Here is a 20,127-nt window from a genome sequence, read left to right as displayed (position 1 = left end):
CAAAGTGAGAGTATTTTTGCAGCTAAGAAAGCTAAGAGACCAATTTGGGGTTCACGTCATTTGTCTTTCTTTGTTTTGTCGTTTGTAATTTTTTTTTACCGTGAGTAAAGTATGTTTTGCCGTATGTTAAATTGTTTTGCCGTGAGAGTTGTGGGCCACTATAGGGGCGGGGAGGGGGAGAAGCTTAGTCTTTTTATGGCTCGTTTGTTTTTAAAGTTAATTAACATAAATATGACTTGCTTCACTGTTTTACTCATACATTGTACTGACTCATTCCAGGTGGACAGGGTGGTCGTGGTGGACGCGGGGTTAAATGTAGATATGAAAAGAAGTGCAATCATGGCTTTGTATCCTCTAATTGCTGGGATGAGTGTTTGCCAAATGGTGTTACGGGTGAAGCGTCCCGCGGGCCAAGTGGAAGAAAAGGGAACGATGGACAAGGTTAGTATGACATTTCAAATCCACACCGCTTTGCACAATGAAATAGTCTTCAACTTTGATCGAAAGATCGATTGATTGATTTATTTTGTTAGTTTGTTTATTGCTTGTTTGTTTACCCCTGACTGCACAAGGAAGATAGACGCAACCATCTTCATCAATGTTATCATCATCATCATCATCATCATCATCATCATCATCATCATCATCATCATTCATCATCATCATCATCATCATCGTCGTCGTCGTCGTCGTCGTCGTCGTCGTCGTCAACGGACAAATCACACAGGCGTACTATCCACCAAATCATAAATTTATAGCTCTCTAATCAAGGATAATTTTTTTAGTAAGTTATCTCACATTTTTCAGTTTTCATTTCATTTTTTTCCTATATATTGCTTGTGTAATTATTACTTTTAGCTGGTGTTGCTGGCTCCGATGGTTTTCTTGTAGCCCCATACATCCAAAAGTCGTTATTCGGCGAGAGTGAAATGAAGAAATATCCGTTAGCTTTACTTAAACTGATGACGAGATATGCGGAAGACCTTATTTGGGCTAACAAGATTTCTAGCAGCGAAGCTGTGTTGAACTTCATCATTCAACTGACGGAAGGCAGAACGGATGCATCTCACCTGAGAAAAGGTTAGTCTGTCCCGGAGCTGCAAACTGGTTGGACAAAGTGGACAGGAAATTAAAAGTGAACCCATTTTCATATGCGTATTTCAGTGTCGCTACCAATCAAACAATTGATTAATAAATTATTAGATCGCTTTAGCAAGTAAGACCGGCACCTGGACTCTCAAGAAAAAAGTGTCATGCGTTGCTGATTTTAAAAACTTTTGATGAGAAACCGTCATGAAATAAAATTATCAGAGTTTTGTTTTGTGGCTATGGCACGAGGTCATTCTCCAGTTTCGGTCTTAGCTATGCCATACAAATACTTAATCTAGAAAAAATATTGCAATGAATTAAATGTACTCTAAAGGGAAACTGCTTTGATCTCTTAACAATTTTTCCCAATTTATGGAGCACCAGTCAGAAGAATTTGCATGCGGAAAGAGTTAAACAATTTTCCAAATATTGAGGAAACAACACCGCAATGACACTGTTGATAATCCTAATGCATGGCTCTTGTCTTTTATCCTAGTTGCAAAACGAAGGTTATATTTCCTTAACAAAGATGGGTTTGACAGATTTGGTAAAAACAAGCTGTTCGCCCCTTTAATGAAATGGGATGCATTGAAGAAAAAAATGGCAACCATTAAAGTTCGCGCAAAGTCCTATGAAGATGCTTACAACAGCATAGCGACATCGATTCAAGATGAAATTTCTGAGTTAAAGAAAGTGCTTCCAAACGCGACGTTGATTCAAGTCCGTAAGGAAAATGAGAGAGTTGTAGAGTCCAGAAGAATAGCAATAAGCCAGAAGGGAAATTATGTCGCAGTAAGTTGAACGATCAAACGAAAAAACATCGAAAACATTTTTGTTCTTAGGTCCCCAATGGGCTTCTTTCGATATGTTTAAAGTTCAGCTATAGAGTTCTATGTTTCCGTCTTGCTTCAGAAATATGGAAATGTGCGATTTCGTCCTGTGAAAGCATATTTCAATTGCCTTCGTTTAAATGTCGATGAGGTGGAATATGTTCGATTGCTTAGGTTGTTTGGTACAGGGTGCACCGCTTGCCACTTGATTTCAGGCACATTTCACGCCAACGGAAGTAGTTTCATTTGACATTTCTCGCTGCAAAAAGATTTGGTAAAGCACCATAAAACTACCTAATAACACTTTCCCTTTTATGTTAGCATAGTTGTTGTTGTTGTTGTTGTTGTTGTTGCTCTTTTTATTACCTTTCATTGAACGCTTGTTACCACAGGCCATTAGGGAATTGGAAGCAAGTATGAACAGCTCTTTCGCGGCCATAGACGTACTGTTGCCTGATGTGTATGAGAAATCCAAGTTTAATAAAGAAGACCTGTTTGTAATACTACAAGGTATAGCTGGGTTTTTAAGTGCAGTTAAAGGAAAAGATCCACTGGCAGCAACCAATGAAGTTGTAGGAGTAATTGGCCATTTTACTACTAAGTGTAATACTGGTACACTCCAGAGTATCAAGGGCAAAATTAGCAAATGGGTGACATTTGGGAAGAAATACGAAGCTCTGAAAGATTCGAATGATCTGGACTTTGACCAAATGGACGTTACAGCTGTCCCAGAGATGATGAAGGTAATCGATCACTTTTTGGGAAATACAACAAGTTGAGGAAATCGTGATTAATAGGTACGAGCGATATTTTGAAAGTTCCCAAAATTGCAAGAGCCTTAAGCCGAGTGCAATTTGAGAAATTTCAAAACATCACGGGTGCCTATCAATCACGAAGAAGTTCGAGAAGTTCGCGAGATTTTTTTAGTATACTCAACAAAATTACAATTCGGACTAGTAAGCTTTACAATTCCTCGGTTCGTCTTTAGAATACTTGAGTAAACTCCAGCCTTCCTACTCTTCTGGCCGACATCGAAAATCGTCGGAAGACTTCGGTTCAACTCCAAAAGTCTTCGAATCACTTCGAAATCATCAAATTCGGGTCAGTGGAATCTCGCACTGTTCGGGTCAACTTCGGAAATTTTCGAAGTGTTTGTCTACTTTGGAAGACTTCGAATTATTTTTGGAAAGACAAGCAATAGGTACTTCTGGGGAGTACAATTTGAGATTAATTAATCTGCTCTCGTCCTATCAGAATCCAGTAATTTTGTTGAGTGTACTATAATTTTACTTATAAACTTTTTTATTCCTGTTATTTTTTTAACTTAGATTTCCTTCGTCTGTTTTCAAGTTAACGTTTTAAAAGTTTATGAGGAAATCGAAAAGGGGGTGCTCGTAAGATTTCCAACGTTCTAAAAGTAAACGAAGTCACTTAACAGATATATCCTATGACGTCGCACGACAGGTGTTGTGGCAGGCGTTAAAAGCTGAAAAGAATTATAATGTCCTATCCTAGAAAGAATCCTCCACTGTTGGAAAATAAAGCTTTTAAGTTGACGGGAAAATAATCTAAAACGAAAATTTGTTGAAAACAAGTTAAAACTACTTACTACAAATATCTGCGATTTTCGATTTTGAATAACCCGCCTGCTTCCATTTTAGATTTGATGACTTCATATGGTTGCCCTTTTGTTGCAGAATATTAAAATTGTTATGTTCCGGTTGTTTAAATGTAACGAAATAGTTCCAAGCTGGTGGCGTGCGAGAAATTTTAATCCAAAAAAAATGGTTGATATTGGTATCGGATTTTTGTCCTACACATATTTCAGCAACGTTTAAAATAAGACTATATTTCCAATACTTTAACCGCATTTTTTTCAGTGATAGAGATTTTCTTTAAATAGTATGGTGGAATGTTGGCTTAATACATTTCATGGTTCGTAAAAACCTTTTAAATTCTTTGGTAAAACTGGCAAGGTGACTAGTTCCAGTGTGGCAAGCCGTTAACGGGGTTTCGAGTTATCGGGGTCGATTGAGTATTTATTTTGCCAAGTAAACAGCACTTCAGTTTACATTTAAGTGCAAATTGAACTTATCTCGTCAGAAACTCTAACGCAATCATATATTCCCATGGTAAGAGTGGAAAATTACTGTCAAATAAGTGATCTATCCGTTGCTCTAGTCAGAACCGGAATTCCAATTATCGGGGTAAATTTGATCCAAATTTTGATCAAAGGAAACGAAATTTAGTTCACGTTAGCAGAGTTTTCGAGGTATCCGAGTTCCAGTTAACCGAGTAAAAATGTCTGAAAAGTGGGTTCAAATCCAAGGGGAATGGATGTTAGTTCGAGTTAGCAGGGTGTTCGAGTTATCCGAGTTCGAGTTACCGAACTCTAAATCTATTTTCCGGCTAATTACCATTCTAACTTCCAAAGGCTAACCTGGAAATGAACAAGGCAGGACTAGCAGCGGACCTCGTCTGCATGCTGGAGGAGAGATCATTACCTCGTAACAAGGCAAAATTGGAGGCACAAATTGAGCGGTTCTTCATTGCTGGCTCAGCAAGGATTGACCTCATAGCAAAGGTCATCGACTTAGACAACGACATTGGCGGATATAACTTTAATATCCGCAACTTGAATGAGACAGCAAATGATATTGAAAAGCTTTTTGATTCTGATGGTAAGGACTAGTTGGTGTAATTTTGCTGTGAATTCTTGTCATCGAATCAGCGACACTGAGATCTGTGAACGTATTTTCTATAAAGGCAAAAGTGCGATCATATCAGTAGCCGCATAAATAGTCGAATTATATTTATTCATCACTTCTGACGAGATTACTTTTCCCTGGCCATAAAGGTTTTACTTGTAAGACACCCCCCCTGACCCGGCTAAATTTGAAAACGAATATTTTTTTTCACCGGTTAGGCAAACCGTCCACACTGAACCGGCGTTTTCGGTCACCGAAAACGGAGCTTTTCAAAAACGCTCACCAAAGAAACGATCCTTTTTTAAATTTACCCCGGTTAATGTGGACGGAAAACATTTTACGCGGCGTTTTTAAATTTCCGTTTTCAAATTTACCCGGGTCAGTGTGGACAAGTGTGCAAGCATGCAACTCTCTGAAGTGTTGACAATTTTTAGTGGAAACTGTATCAACTGAAAATACGTTTTTAACTTTTTTAATTTTATTCATCATCATCTTCATCATCAATTTACAGGCTCGCAAATTGAAGATACCGTCAAACAGATGCTTCTCGATGATCTGTTGACTTCTTATCAAGAAATAGAAACAGGCTTTGCTGAGCAACTGTATCAGCTCTACAAAAGCTTTGAGTTCCGCTCGCTGTGGAACGTCAACGACAGACTGACAGCATTTCAGCGACGTGCAAGTGAAGCAGCAAAAGGCACTGGAAAGCTCCAAGGAGTCGTTGAGCTAACCAAGGCTATGCAAGAATTGGACAAGATCGAAAGTAAAGGTCAAGACTGCTTTACCAGGATGCACTACTCCACTGATACACACAAATGGCATTTCGACAATGTAAAAGACAAAGTGGTATGTGAGCAGATGCCACAACAGATTAATTTTGTAAAAAAAAAACTTTCAGCAAGATCACCATTCCTTTCTGCCTTAACCCTGTTCTTTTGATTACCATATAAATTTCGCGTAACAACGTAATCATTTTCCTATTTAGACCGGGTATATTCATTTGCAGTCGAACCTATTTTACACTATTTAGACCGGGTTTTTTTTGGACTTTCTGGGACCGGGGGGGGGGGGTCCCCATGTAACTTCCAGAATATTGAAGCAATCGTAATGAAACTAATAGGATGTATAGTATGTCCGAACATTTATCTTTTGGTATATGTCACGTAAAATGATGGCGTCACATCACGTGAAAATTACAACATGATGTCAAAAAAGCCGCCATCTTGGATCCGCCATCTTGGATTTCAAAATTCTTCCAAAACACCGGGAAACAAACAAATTACTGCAAAGTACACAAAATCAATAAAAATGTGTTTAAAAACCGTAAAACAAGGTAAAAATAATTGGATTAAAATTAATTTTCATTAATAGAAACCTGAAAATTACATATTTGGGAAAACATGCATGTCAAAATGCCATTTCCATGGTGATGTCAAGTTCCTGACACAACAACCTATCCTACCAAACTATTTCCAGATAAATTTAAGATAAACGCACAGAGTTTGGCAGCGTTTGGTTTAATCTTGAAAAAGTTATAAGCGTTCAAAGTCAGCGCGGGCCTCAAAAGCACCCCCCTCCCCTGGTCTGAATAGGGTTAATACGGACACCTAAGGGACAAGGAAGAGCGTTCGTATTATGGAGTGTCTGTATAACAGAGGTAGAGTTTAAGTGAATTTTGGTTTCTATTGGACAAAGTGAACTGTCCGTATTAACCCTCGGACGTACAAGGGGGGGGGGGGGGGTGGATGCCACCCCCCCCGTAAGGTTTTTTCCAAATTTTGAAAAAAGCATTTACCCTACAATGTTGAAACTTTCGGTAGCTGTTCATTCATCCTTTGCGGAAATTTTGATATGTCAACCATGTGCCCATGGTATATGACGTTGCCATGGCAACGTCATAAATACAAGCAGGTCTTGCCAAAAATCGTCATTTTTAACATTTTTCTTGATTTTTTCCAGTTTTTTAAAACAGAAGTGCAAGATTTGTTTATTTTTACATTCCATAAGCATTCTAGCTTCATTTTGCATCAATTTCCGTTATTTTGTGACTTTCTAAGAAAATGTTGAAATCCAAGATGGCGGATCCAAGATGGCGGCTCTTATGACGTCACGTGACGTCACGTGACGTCATATGACGTCACAGCCAATTAAAATTATGTCATCTTGTAGAGTAAGCTAAGGGCTTTCTTGTCAGAGCAAAATAATTTCGCTACGCCTTAATATAACGAAAACTCCGGGGAGGGGTTCCATCCACCCCCCCCCCCCCTTGTACGATGATGGGGGTATGAGTTTGCTTGTACGTCCGAGGGTTAAAGAGGTGTACGTATTATAGAGGTGTCCATAAAGAGGAGGTTAGACTGTACTTCGAATGTATGTATTTTTTCGTTGAGCAATTCATCAACAGGAGTAATACTTTACCTAGTGTTTGTGCCCCAGTTTTGCGTCTTAACCTAGTAGTCCATCAGTAGACAAGAGGAAATCCCTGCCCTGTTGGTTTTAGCGACTGCGATTTTTTATTATCCTGCCGCTAGTCCATTGCAAGGCTAACATAAAACTCTCCGCTGCGAATTTGTATACTTAGGTGGAGAGAAAGAGCTTGAAACATTTTTTTAGAAAAAACGTGTCTTGTCAAAGAACATAACACAATTACCCTAACACAATAATTTGAAAAATACCATGCCATGAAGTTAAGACAATAACGCAATTAAATTTACTTTAGATATAACGACAGAAATGGAAAAAAGTGGCAAAATCCCAAAAATGATAAAAACAACTAACGATGATAAAATTAAAGGTAATGTCTAATCTCTCCTTATGGACACCTCACCGATCACTTGGTGCAAAAGAGACAAAAATTCATATTGACTCTACCTCCGTAATGCAGACACCTCAATAATACGTTCGCTCTTTCGTGTCCCTTAAGTGTCCGGTTTAAAAAGGTTTGACTATAACAAATGCACCTTAAAATACAAATTGCTTTTGCTGTATTACTTTTTTTTCAGATGTTTGATGAGATACACAAGGGCAAAACAAAGTTTTCTTTGCAAATAACGGATAGCTGCAAACATTGTTACAATGATCGTCTTTTAAAGGTGAATGATTTAAAGCCATTTTCATCGCTATGATAAGCACTGCTGTCAAATCAATTACCGAGGGCTAGCAATTTTTTTATGTTATTTTCATTATAATCGTTTCTATAACAAAATTCTCGATTTTGATTGGTTTTGCGGACGCCTATTTCTCGCGAAATCGGTGCGCGATCACGTGGGTTTCCAATTACAGGTATACAATTTGAGCAACTTCAAATTGGATATCTGTAATGGAAACCTACGCCATTTGCGCATAGATCACGCGCATTTGGATGGGATTTTTCTTGCTGTTTTTGTACTTTTTGTACAACCAATTGAATTTATCTTTGACCTTTCTCTCAAAAAGGTTCTCAAAGACGTCTTATCTCGAATTTTGTTATTGACACCATTAATTAGTTTTTGGACCGCGTGTCGTTCAATTCAGCGAGTAATCGTGCTCGTTATTTTGAAATTACTCGCCCAATTACTCCCTGAATTGTACTCCACTCACTTTGACTTATCATTTACGTTATTGCTACCGTTATCAATGTTTTCATTACCTCTTTGACGTTCATAACTGTTTACTTTATTACTTCCGCAAACTAAAAAGGTTAACTATCACGATCCTCATTCAAACACGTTTGTCTCACTTTCAGATGTACGTGGAGCTTTATGGTGACAATACCCAAAGTGGTAACTACCCGGCTAAGGTTTATCTGAAACTGCGTCATATGAGTGGTTCGTATTTCAGAGATGGAAGTGGGAACATCAGGGAATTCCGTCAAATGTTGGGATCTTTGCGAACGTTTGAATTCAACCGTTTTGCAATTACTAACACCACTAAATGCAATGAGGAGAAAAAGAAGGGTATCAGTAAGTAGCCGAGGCTGTGTTGTTGATGCTGTTGTTCTTATATTAAAGGCACTTGGCAAGTTACTTACCAAGCACGACATTTAATTTTTTAATTAATTTCGTCTTTTTGTTGGTACATTGGTAAGTAAAATGAATTCCTGAATGATAATTTGAATGATGATTTGATTGGATGATTTTTCCTATGATGATTTGAAGAGTTTTCACCCAGGCGGGGTACTCGAAGTATTCATGACAGGGAGGTCCGACGTATTGTTTTGGATTAATTTACACGCTCGGTATTTTTTTTGGGTCAAGAGATCTAGATTGTCATATATTTTTTTAGGTCTTTAAAAATACACGTATTTTTTTGGTCTTATCTCCGAGCGAACTTTTCGTTTCGAGTTTTCGTTGCGATCAGTGGATCAGAAAAAATATGCATTGGAACTTTTTTTCAGCGACATGCATTAGAAAGTTCTGCTTAATTGAATAAATCAGTATTGAGGTATTTAAGTCTTGTATTTTTTTGGGTTGGAAATTTTGATGCCAGGTATTTTTTAGGACTATAATTTCAGGCTTGTGTATTTTTTTTGGGTTTGCAATGTGAAGCTCCGTCGGACCCCCCCCCCCCCCCCGTCATGTATACTTGGAGTACCCCCCTGGGAGTTTTCAACTAGATATATCACTTTCAAATAATTTATGCAAAAAATCATAGTGGTGAATTAACATAATCAATGCATTCTTCCAGAGGATTCCCTTTACTGTATGCCGAAAAATGACGGTCGCTTTCAACCGATGTGCTGCCACTTCCTGAGCGATTCGCCATGTGATGACAAACTTCTTGGGGCAGTGGAATGTCAGAGTCCATTTGGAACCTACGAACTCACAGTACCGATCGATAACGACGCTCCCTGCAAAGCTAGCAGTACGAAAATGACGGATGCAAACTGCAAGGATTTTGATGTAAGAGATGTTACATTGGACAGAATAGACCATATTTGTATTCTGTTTTGGATGTTCACCTGGTGTTTTTAATAGACAATTGATATTTGTATATTCTCGGAGTTGACGTTGTGGCAGCAAAATCTCAGGCGAGTCTCATTTCGCGATCACTTGTGGGACCGTTACTGATCGACCGTTACTCATTTTGTCATCCCAGTGACCCTCCCACAAGGCAGCTACTGCAAGATGTGCCTTGCCAAAGATTATTCTCGTTTTAAAAGTGGAAGCTACAGCGAGAGGATATCATAACGAACCCCAAGACTCAGAGGAGTCAAATTTTTTCGTACTTCAAAACTTCGACTGTGCAAAGCTATCTTCTTAGAGATCCTGTACGCGTAAGTGATCCAGCGCCGGCATGTGATACTTGTTTACCACAGATCGTACACTCGTGCGACACTCACAGACAGCAATGTTCGTGGGCGTTACCCGAGAGCAGCGTCGCCCTTCGGGTGACAAAGATTTCGCCCCAAGCGACCATTGTTAAAATACGATATCACAAGACACTCTGCAAACAGATATCCCATGACGGCCTGTATCACGTACTTCAATTCACTCTCACTTTATTAATTCAAATTTCTGATTTACGCTTACAACTTAGACGACTTTAGAAGGTCGTTTTGCACGGTAGAAATTTTGAAGTGCGGACAAATTTGACTTCTCTGAGCCCTGTGTACGAACTTCATGTCATTTACATTGCGAAATATTTGCTACGCCACGTTACATTGGTCTCCACTCGCCACTTAAATCGTTGGCAAGGCTCATCTTGCAGTAGCTTGTGGGAGGGTTACTGGGATAAAAAGGCAAGAAGCCATATTTTTACCAGTAACGGTCCCACAAGTGATCGCGAAATGAGAGTCGCCTACGATTTTGCTTCTACAGCTTCAATTCCAAGAATATGAATAGCTGCGAATATCGATTATCTATTAAAAAAATCAGGTGAACATCCAAATCATTATACGTCTATCCAAACAAAGGTAAATACACGATAAAAAAACTGACAATCGATCCCTCAAACTAATCCAGTATTAAAGTAAAGGTAATACAGTATTTTAGGGAGGTGCAGTGGCCTAATGGTTAGAGCGCCGGACTCCGGATCGAGCGGTCCGATTTCGAGCCCCGGCCGGGGTCACTTGTGTTGTGTTCTTGGGCAAGACACTTTACTCTCATAGTGCCTCTCTCCACCCAGGTGTAAAAATGGGTACCGGCGACATAATGCTGGCGGGGAACCCTGCAATGGACTAGCATCCCATTCAGGGGGGAGTAGAAATATTCCTAGCCGCTTAATGCCACGGAAACCGGGATAAGCTCCGGCAGTGTGGGCCGCTTGGCCCGTGGCTTCTCCTTTTAATACAGTATTTATTATTTTGAGCAATTTCATAGTAGGTCGATGTGGGTAAAAAAGTAACTCTGCTACACATAGCATGACGTCAAAACTTGTTTCTATCTCTTTCTGCTGCTCCATTATTTGTGGCTAATCTCGATTTACTCTTTTTCATGCAGCGATCCCAATTAACCAAGATGAACGTCTGGATTCATTATATGCGCTGGACGCGCAACTACCCAACCGGACCAGATGATGTGAGATGCAGCAGTTCCATTTCAAGGTCCCTTCCCAGTGCTCCAGCAGAATACATTGAACCTTCTTTAACCACAAATCAAGAAGCATAAAGTTGCACCGAGAACGAAAACAAAGGAAGCGTAAATGATTACATGATTTTGAAATAAAAATTTGTTTCATGGAATAGTTTCATTGCTAATAAGTTCCCCCATTTAAAATTCTTACTCGGTGAATGGCGAAACAGAATACTGCAATGTAAAATCTAGGTAAACATCAAAAAAGGTAGAGTTAGAAAAGGCTATAAGTTTTCTATAACTGTAGAATTAAATTAACACTGAAATTATACACAGAGCAAATATAATTATAATTTCTAACAATGATAATGAATAAATGGATGATTTCATTGCGAAGCCAATGTTTTAGTCGTTTTCTTCTAGTCTTTTTCTAGTCGTTCACTTCGAGTTGAAGAATATGGTTTACTTTTTCCACTATGTAATAGATGTGCACCAAGTGAACCCTATTCAAACCATTCAGCACGGGAGCGGGGAGAAATGCCCGCGGGGCGCTTTCAGACGCCGCAACAACTTTGAATAAGAGTTCAGTATTACCCTGATGATGACGAACATGTCAGAATTAAAAAAAAAAACCTTTTTAGCCAAAATGATGTGGACAAAAAAACATCCCAGCTTATAAGATCAACACTCTGCGGTTTTTATAAACTTAGCTAAAATCATCTAGTTTACTTCACTGCCTTTTGCCAGAATTTCATTAACCCTCCTTGAAAGTGACTGATAAACTGCTTCACATGAAATAACTTTGAGTGACGCAATAGGTGGTTTTAACTGTCAGGGCGCAAATAAATACAAAAAAAAAAAACAAAAACAAACCAACCAAAAAAACACACAAAAAATAACAATAAATCAAAAACTATTGAATCAAGAAAATAAGAATATAACAGATTGTAAAAAGAAATCTATGTAAATTTTCTGTCCAAGTCAAAGGTCTGATAATCGATTTTCCCGTCAAAATGTTCCACACAAATTAAGGAAGCACAGTATGTAGACACCGTGCTGGTGCCCATTTGCTTGAGCACCAGCATTGGACCCAGAAATCAATGAAGACATCTTGAATTCACTTTGCTACAAAAGAAGAGTTAAACGGCTATAAAGGAGAGGAAATTGCATTTCGAACTGGTGCTTTATCGCTAAACGCTGGAGTATAAAATATTTTTGAGAATTATCACCGATTGGCCATAAAAAAAAAGAACTGTGGCAGCCTTGTGATCCTGTAGGAAACAAACGAGTATCAATCACAAAGAGAACAACAGAAACACTAAAAACTTATATATAGGCTGCACTAACTAGTACGTACCATTTAGCAAGTCCTTGTGGCCTGGTGATACCAGTGAGGGTTTCTTTATGTGCTGGGCAGACTTGAGAGAAATCCAAGATATTTATCCTGTTCACTTTTTGAACTAGAAATAGCTGTTTTGTTTACTATGAGACGGCGCTTAGTTTACTTATATAATTACTGGCCTTCCCGTGTAGCTGAAGAGGAACTTTGTAGTTAAAACAGTGATGTTTAAAAATGCATCGGTGATTGAAAGTTTGTTCCTGTTGTGCTCTTTTGCTCAAAACAGCATAAAAGGAAGTCCTTGGAGGTTGCAAATGAGTACGGAAAAAATATTGATCGGTTAAAATCTAATCTCAACGATCCCTAAAGCTCATCGATAAGAGATGATAAGACAGTGTGGTACATTTCGTTCTTCGAAAATTCCTCGTCTTTGTTTCATTGCTGATATGAACTCATTGACATTTTGTTCCTTTATCGCTTAGTAGATATATTTCCTTGCAGTAATTTAAACAGAGGTGCTGCTGTGAAACAGTACTTTAAAAGAAACTTGAAAACAGTGAAAACATTTTGTGTGGAACTCTCTGGCTTGATGGTTTTAGTCTAAAATTTTGTAAGGACTTTTTTACGTGCATTGCAAAGCCTGGTTTTCATTGGAGACGCAAGCACAAGCGCAAGCATAACAGCTATAATTATTTCACCGTGAAAACGGCTTCGACGCAAGCATAAGCGCAAGCACAAGGACCAAAACTCTTCCTTTTCTTGTCCTTGCGCTTGTGCTTGCGTCTCCAGTGAAAACAAAAACAACACATAAGCACAAGAAAGTTGTTTACGTCTGCCTTGTCTTCTAAACAATTAAAAAATTCCTCCGCGTCTGAGCATTTGAACAAAGTGTTGGAGGCCGCGGTTGATTTTGATAAAAGTTTTTTTTTGCGAGGCTGTTCGAAAGAAAGTAGACAAAAAACAAAAAAGGCACAAGCGTGGGCTCGCGTAGCAGTCCTAGTAGCGAAAGAAATGGAGAAAATTTCTTTAAAAATATCTATAACCCCAAATGTTTCGTTTTCCTTCTTTTTTTGTAGTCACTTTCGCGTTCTTAATCACAAGAGTAGAAGAGACAACAATACTCGATGCCTGAGAGCTTTTGTCGCCATATTTGCAAGAGAATGAAGTCGAGAACGGAGCCCTCCCCCCTGGTCTGAATAGGGTTAAGTAAATGGCTAAGATATTACATGGTAAGATATTACTTTCCAGTTGGTTGTGTTCGCATTTTCTGATTTCACTGATAAATCAATCGCTATTATAATTTTTAGCACGATACTAAGGAAACGTCTTCGTTGAAAATGCGACAAAATACCTCGCGAGAGGAAGATTATATCTACCACAGCCAGAGATTTAAACAGATTCTCAACCTGGTTTTTATCGTTATCCACTTTTGTTTTATTTACTTCTCTTGTGTAGATTGCTAACGTCCCTAAATACAACTTAACAGGCCAGTTGCAGAAAAGCATGCTTTGCCTAGGCACAATTTGGGTTGGCAAATCGTAATTCATAAATATGTAGGATGGCATATAATGTGGCATTGAAAGCATATGGAAGTGAAATTGTTAGTTCTTTTTATTTTGACACATTTCTTGGTATGTCGACTTATGATGACTCGTTATGGGTAGAAAAACAATTTTGCTACATGGCGTCATAATTCGTTTATCCTCCTGAGGCTGCGTCACTCTTTGTGGCTAATCTTATTCGCTCTTTGTTATTCAGCGATCCCAGTTAACCAAGATGAATGTCTGGATTCACTGTATGTACTGGACGCGTAACTACCCAACCGGACCAGATGATGTGAGATGCGGCAGTTCCATTTCAAGGTCCCCGCCCAGGGCTCCAGCAGAATACATTGAACCTTACCTTAACAGCGATCACGAAGAATGAAGTTGCATCGAGAAAGAGAAAGACCAAATAACAAACAGACAAAGGAAACATAGATGATTAAATGAAATTAAAGTAATCATTGGTACATGAAAAAATTTTATTGTTAATAAGCCATCCTTTTAAAATGCTTATTCGCTGACACATTAACACCTCGAGCAAAGCACAATAAGGAGTGTGAAATATTGGTACATATCAAAGACGAAGAGAAATTATATACCAAGCAAGATATATCGAAATATTTATGATAACGAAAAAATGGACGAGTTTATTGACAAGACAATGTGCTACTCGTTTACTTTATCTTGAGTTCAAAAAAAATAAAGAACGGTTTACTTCCTCCATATGCAACAAATGTACATTACTAGGGAACTCACTACTATGGAACTAACTTTTAGGGAACTCACTATTAGGGAACTCACTACGATGGAACTCACTACTAGGGAACTCACCATTAGGGAACTCACTGCTAGGGAACTCACTACTATGGAACTCATTACTAGGGAACTTACCATTAGGGAACTCACTACTAGGGAACTAACCATTAGGGAACTTACTGCTAGGAAACTCACTACCAGGGAACTCATTACTATGGAACTCATTACTAGGGAACTCACTACTAAGGAACTCATTACTAGGGAACTCACTACTAGGAAACTCACTACTAGGGAACTCACTACTAGGGAACTCACTACTAGGGAACTCACCATTAGGGAACTCACTGCTAGGGAACTCACTACTATGGAACTCACTACTATGGAACTCATTACTAGGGAACTCACTACTATGGAACTCACTACTATGGAACTCGCTACTATGGAACTCACTATTAGGGAACTCACTACTATGGAACTCACAATTAGGGAACTCACATTAGGGAACTCACTTCTAGGGAACTCACTACGATGGTACTCACTACTAGGGAACTCACTACTATGGAACTCACTACTATGGAACTCATTACTAGGGAACTCACTACTATGGAAGTCACTTCTATGGAACTCACCATTAGGGAACTCACAATTAGGGAACTCACTACTATGGAACTCACAATTAGGGAACTCACATTAGGGAACTCACTTCTAGGGAACTCACTACGATGGAACTCACTACTAGGGAACTCACTATGGAACTCACTACTATGGAACTCACTACTAGGGAACTCACCACTGGGGAACTCACTACTATGGAACTCACTACTAGGGAACTCACTACTATGGAACTCACTACTAGGGAACTCACTACTATGGAACTCACTACTATGGAACTCACTACTAGGGAACTCACTACTATGGAACTCACCTCTATGGAACTCACTACTAAGGAACTTACTACTATGGAACTCACTACTAGGGAACTCACCATTAGGGAACTCACTACTAGGGAACTCACTACTATGGAACTCACTACTATGGAACTCAGTACAAGGCAACTCACTACAAGGGAACTCACTTCAAGGGAACTCACTACTACTTACTGAAGCTACGCAACAATTAGTCAGCGGTGATCCAAGAAAAAATGGCGTCGTTTTCCAAATTGCATTAAAACCACGAGATTATGGACACCGCCATAATGTCATTTATGTAGAGGCCAACATTAGTTTAGTAAACATTTTAGTATAGTAAACATTTTAGCATTATCTTATCGTAATTGCCATGTGGCTGTTCTGAAGGATGGAAATCGGCATATATTCGTTCATCGTTAACCAAATTGAGAATATCTTGAATTCCGCGGTTTTATTCCCATCATACAAGGAGAGTGTAAGACATGAGTTCGTCCTCATTCTTCGTAACCTTCGAAGAGTACACATCAGATCCGTCGTGGTTTTGGTAATTAAGACGGAATCCACTAGAAAGTCCAGTAATATTTATTAAAGTTGGACAAAAATCAAGTACCAGAATAATTTAAATCCTATTGCGTTATTTCCTACCCTTAATAAAAGGTAAAGATGTAAGTAATTATCCGTGATAACACCAACAACAATTTCTTATCAGAGTCTAAGAAAATGAATTTCAAAGTTCACAAGGTATAGTCAAAATCTCACGTGTAGCCATTTTGTAAATTCGTCTTAAGCGATTCAGTGGAATTCAGCGGAACTTCGAAATTTGTTTTCGATGTTTGGTGTTGTTAGAAAAGATTTCTTTTGATAAGATATTTGAAGCAGTAACAAAAAAGTTTGCAATAAGGTGGAAATAATTCTGGTACAACAATTTCTTATCAGAGTCTGAGAAAATGATATTTAAAGTTCACAAGCTATGGGCAAAAGCTCATATCTTTTAAGCGATTCATGGGAATTTAGTGGAACTTCGAAATTTGTTTTCGATGTTTGGTGTTGTTAGAAAAGATTTCTTTCGATAAGATATTTGAAGCAGTAACACAAAAGCTTGCAATCAGGTGTAAATAGTTTTGGTACATAATTTTGTCCAATAACTACTCGAAGTCCTAGCGGATTTCCTCTTAAGCTGTCACTAAAGTTATTTTAGTCAATAAATCGCCACTCTCGTGGCCAAATTATTCCATCTTGGTTATCTCACTTTTAATCTGGGCTGTCTGCCGATAAACAACTGGCGGCTAACAATTAAACGTTCTCGTTAGCATCTACATAAAAACTCATACTTTTAAAATCATTTCAAAACTCAAGAAAGAGACGCAAAGAAAAGAATTTCCTTTTGCGAGTACGGCAATTGTTCGTTAGCCCGACTGGTTTCCGAAAACTTGCTTATTTCAGATTTAGCCCCTCTAGCTTCTTCTTCACCCTGCTCCCTGCTAGTGTCTTCTTCTTCGTTGAATGAAACTCCTCGACGTACTTTTTAGCAAAGAAAAAGTAATAATTGCGCATACTTAACCTCGTCCCCAGAGTCTTCCCTTTTCTCAAAATGGCGGCTGAAAACGGAGAAGACCCTGGGGACAAGGTTGTGTGTATATTCCGTTTAGGAGAATTATTCTTGGGTTTCCTCGTAACTCCTCGCGGGGAACGTAATCCACTAGAATACATTAACCCTATTCAGACCGGGCTTTTTTGACCTTCTCTGAGCGGGGGGGGGGGGGGGGGCTCCCCCCATGTAACTTCCGAATATTTCAGCAATCACAATCAAACTTATAGGATATATAGTATGTCCGAACATCTTTCTTTTTGTATACGTCAAGTAGGATGGTGACGTCAGATCACGTGACAAAATCATGATGTCAAAACAGCCGCCATCTTGGATCCGTCATCTTGGATTTCAAAATTTTTCCAAAATGCCAGAAATCCACCCAAAATTACTGCAAAGTACTCAAAATCAATAAAAATGTGCTTTAAATCCGTTAAAATGGAAAACTAAGTCCGTTTAAAGTTAATTTTTATTAATAGAAACATGCAAAATTACAAATTTGGGAAAACATACCTATCACAATGCCGTTGTCATGGTGATGTCAAGTTCATGACACATCATCCAACCCTACCAAATTATTGCCAGATAAAGTTTAGGAAAACTCAGAAAGTTTGAGAGCGTTTGGTTGAATCTTAAAAAAACTTATAAGAGTTCAAAGTCAGCGCAGGCCTCAAAAGCTCCCCCCCCCCACCCCCCGCTCTGAATAGGGTTAATGTCATTTTTTTATTTGGTTTGGTGCGGCGACGTTTGAACCGCTGCCCTGCCAGAGTCGTGAAGCACGACATGACGCGTCGAACTAAATTGCTGTGCCGAACTCAATTCAACAGTTTGATTCAGACGCTGTGCTCCTGCCGTGCTTTTGTAGAACTAATTCCTGAATTGAGTTCGGCACGGAAGAAGCAAGACGTCTGAACTAGGCCTAAAGGAATCTATTATAGCAGCTGTCACGGCGTGGTAAGAATTAGAAAACGATTTTGCCGGCTTAACGCCTCTTTGACGCCTGCTCGAACAAAGACAATACTATTTTTGCGGTTCCAAATTGCATATGATTTTAAAGTTGCAGCGGAGCTCAGGCCACCGATGTTTCGAGAAGTTTGCCACTGGAGTATTGTCGTTTTGCCTGGGAAAAGATGTAACATTGGGTACTTTTTTCGGTATGTATCTATGAATGACTATCAAAGCCCTTTAATTTGAGACGTTTTGTGGAAAAATGGCAAACTTTCTCGTAATGACAGCTCATTTCATAAACACCGGTCGGCATCCTGGCAAGTCAAGTGTGCGACATTTCGCTCTGCTTTGATGGTTGAGAGCAATTTTACAATATGCTAATTTTCACTCATAGAACAAAGCTTACATGAATATGTAATATAAGATTGATAAAACAATACACATTTAATAATTTCAGATAATTTTATTTCTTTTTAGGCGTGATGTTTACATCTGCATTTTAAAACCGGATGAAACTGAACGGTTTACAGATCCCTACAAAGCCTACAGTGCTTTAGACTGTCGCTCCACTTTTTACCCCTCGCTGAACATGAAAGATTTGTACCTTTTACTGTTTTGAGGTTTAGCGAAACAAAGTCCTTTTAGACAACTTAAAGATTGTTTATGCGAAGAAAAGTTGTCCCTTCATTGTACCTTTCTCCATATAAATTGGCCCTTAGCTACAAAAGAGTATTCTTTACAAACTGTTAACATTAGTGATCGCTCGGGCGAAAACTATGGCAGACATCATTTAAACTTTATTGACGGAAATACTGGAAGCGTTTCTACTGGTGTTCTGATTTCTAATGTCGCGTATCAATGGAAACGGCGATAGCATTTATCTCATGGTGTTGAGTTGTCACAACTAGATTAGTCATGGGAAGTGGGAGTACATTTTAGAGAGGTACGGTGAGATGAAGAGAGATAAGCTCATTATCCGTAACCAGAGAAACCAATGTAATCTGATTACAAATTTGTGCTATAATCACTTTCAGTTTCCTCTAAATTTGAATAACGAACTCTGCAGCCAGTTCCCAGCCTAGATATTCGAAAAAAAAAATTTGGAAACTAACTTTATGGTTTTTGCTTTACATTTTTAAATAAGGCAACATAGCCAACAATATAGTATCATACAATCCAGAAGTTGAAGCAAATTATATATCACATGCTTGCTCGCTCACTCTAAAAGAGAGTGCAAGTCAAGATGTAACTATATGAATCACTTTTATTGATCTATTAAGCATTTATCTCAATGCCGACCGACCATAAACTGTATTTACTCACATTGCATTCTCATGAATCGCGCTTCGAGGCAATACAAATGAGGCAATACAAATGCGAGAAAAGTGTTCTGTAATCAGTTTATCGATGTGAAAAGACAATAGAAGTTGTGTTATAAAAAACAACAACGCCAAAGCCAGTCTTATTCGCAGCCGTTGATTAGGCTCGTCACGCAACGCTTGCTTGCATTATTTTTATTCCCCTTTCTTTTTTGGACTCTGCCTGGGGCTGTCGATCACCGGCAAGAAAAACAAAAAACACAATAATAAGCTAATGAAGACACTTTTTATAAAACATAAGTAATTCTGTTTATCATTTATAACTTCGATTCTCTCCTACCAAACATATCAACGATCGCGGCTTCGCCGCTCTTTGTCGCCCCCCCCCCCAAAAAAAAAACCCTCTGGCACCCAGGGTAACCAAAAATCCATTTTAGCGGGAACTGCATGTCTCGATGTCTCTAATTCGTCACTATTCGTCACTATTTGCGACTTTTCGTCACTATTCGCGACTATTCTTCACTATTCGTCACTATTCGCGACTATTCGTACTATTCGCTATTCGCGACTACAGTCAACTCTCGTTAAAACGGACACGCTTGGGGCG

At 38.8% G+C, this 20,127-nt stretch overlaps 1 protein-coding gene and 1 long non-coding RNA gene across 3 annotated transcripts; both read left to right on the top strand.

Annotated features, from left to right (window-relative positions):
* The first annotated feature begins 350 nt into the window (after positions 1–350).
* Positions 351–11,438, top strand: LOC144641766 (uncharacterized). Of its 2 annotated transcripts, none has more exons than XM_078500793.1 (10): positions 351–441; positions 859–1,080; positions 1,586–1,881; positions 2,312–2,662; positions 4,354–4,600; positions 5,139–5,473; positions 7,630–7,719; positions 8,352–8,562; positions 9,293–9,507; positions 11,047–11,438. In XM_078500793.1, the coding sequence occupies exons 2-10, from the start codon at positions 930–932 to the stop codon at positions 11,212–11,214; spliced, it is 2,064 nt and encodes a 687-aa protein (XP_078356919.1). In that variant the 5' UTR covers positions 351–441; positions 859–929; the 3' UTR covers positions 11,215–11,438. The 2 variants fall into 2 exon arrangements, with proteins under 2 accessions (XP_078356919.1, XP_078356917.1); XM_078500791.1 differs by having other exon boundaries at positions 8,352–8,568.
* Positions 11,439–18,044: 6,606 nt separating this feature from the next.
* LOC144642989 (uncharacterized) lies at positions 18,045–19,883 on the top strand. Its single transcript, XR_013568824.1, has 3 exons — positions 18,045–18,207; positions 18,311–18,407; positions 18,679–19,883. It is a non-coding gene; the product is annotated as an uncharacterized LOC144642989 (long non-coding RNA).
* Positions 19,884–20,127: the final 244 nt, after the last annotated feature.

This window comes from Oculina patagonica, chromosome 2, assembly GCF_052425735.1.
Source record: "Oculina patagonica isolate OP01 chromosome 2, crgOcupat, whole genome shotgun sequence".
NCBI lineage: Eukaryota > Metazoa > Cnidaria > Anthozoa > Scleractinia > Oculinidae > Oculina > Oculina patagonica.
The sequence above is the reverse complement of the archived record's forward strand: the minus strand, read 5'-3'. Positions and strand labels throughout refer to the sequence as shown.

What these genes read in the sequence shown, in the direction of transcription:
- LOC144641766 (XM_078500791.1), top strand. Translation starts at nt 930, where the DNA reads ATGAAGAAATATCCGTTAGCTTTACTTAAACTGATGACGAGATATGCG. An exon ending in CTGTCCCAGAGATGATGAAG is followed by an intron (nt 2,663 to 4,353) that starts GTAATCGATCAC and finishes TAACTTCCAAAG; the next exon opens with GCTAACCTGGAAATGAACAA. An exon ending in ACAATGATCGTCTTTTAAAG is followed by an intron (nt 7,720 to 8,351) that starts GTGAATGATTTA and finishes TCTCACTTTCAG; the next exon opens with ATGTACGTGGAGCTTTATGG.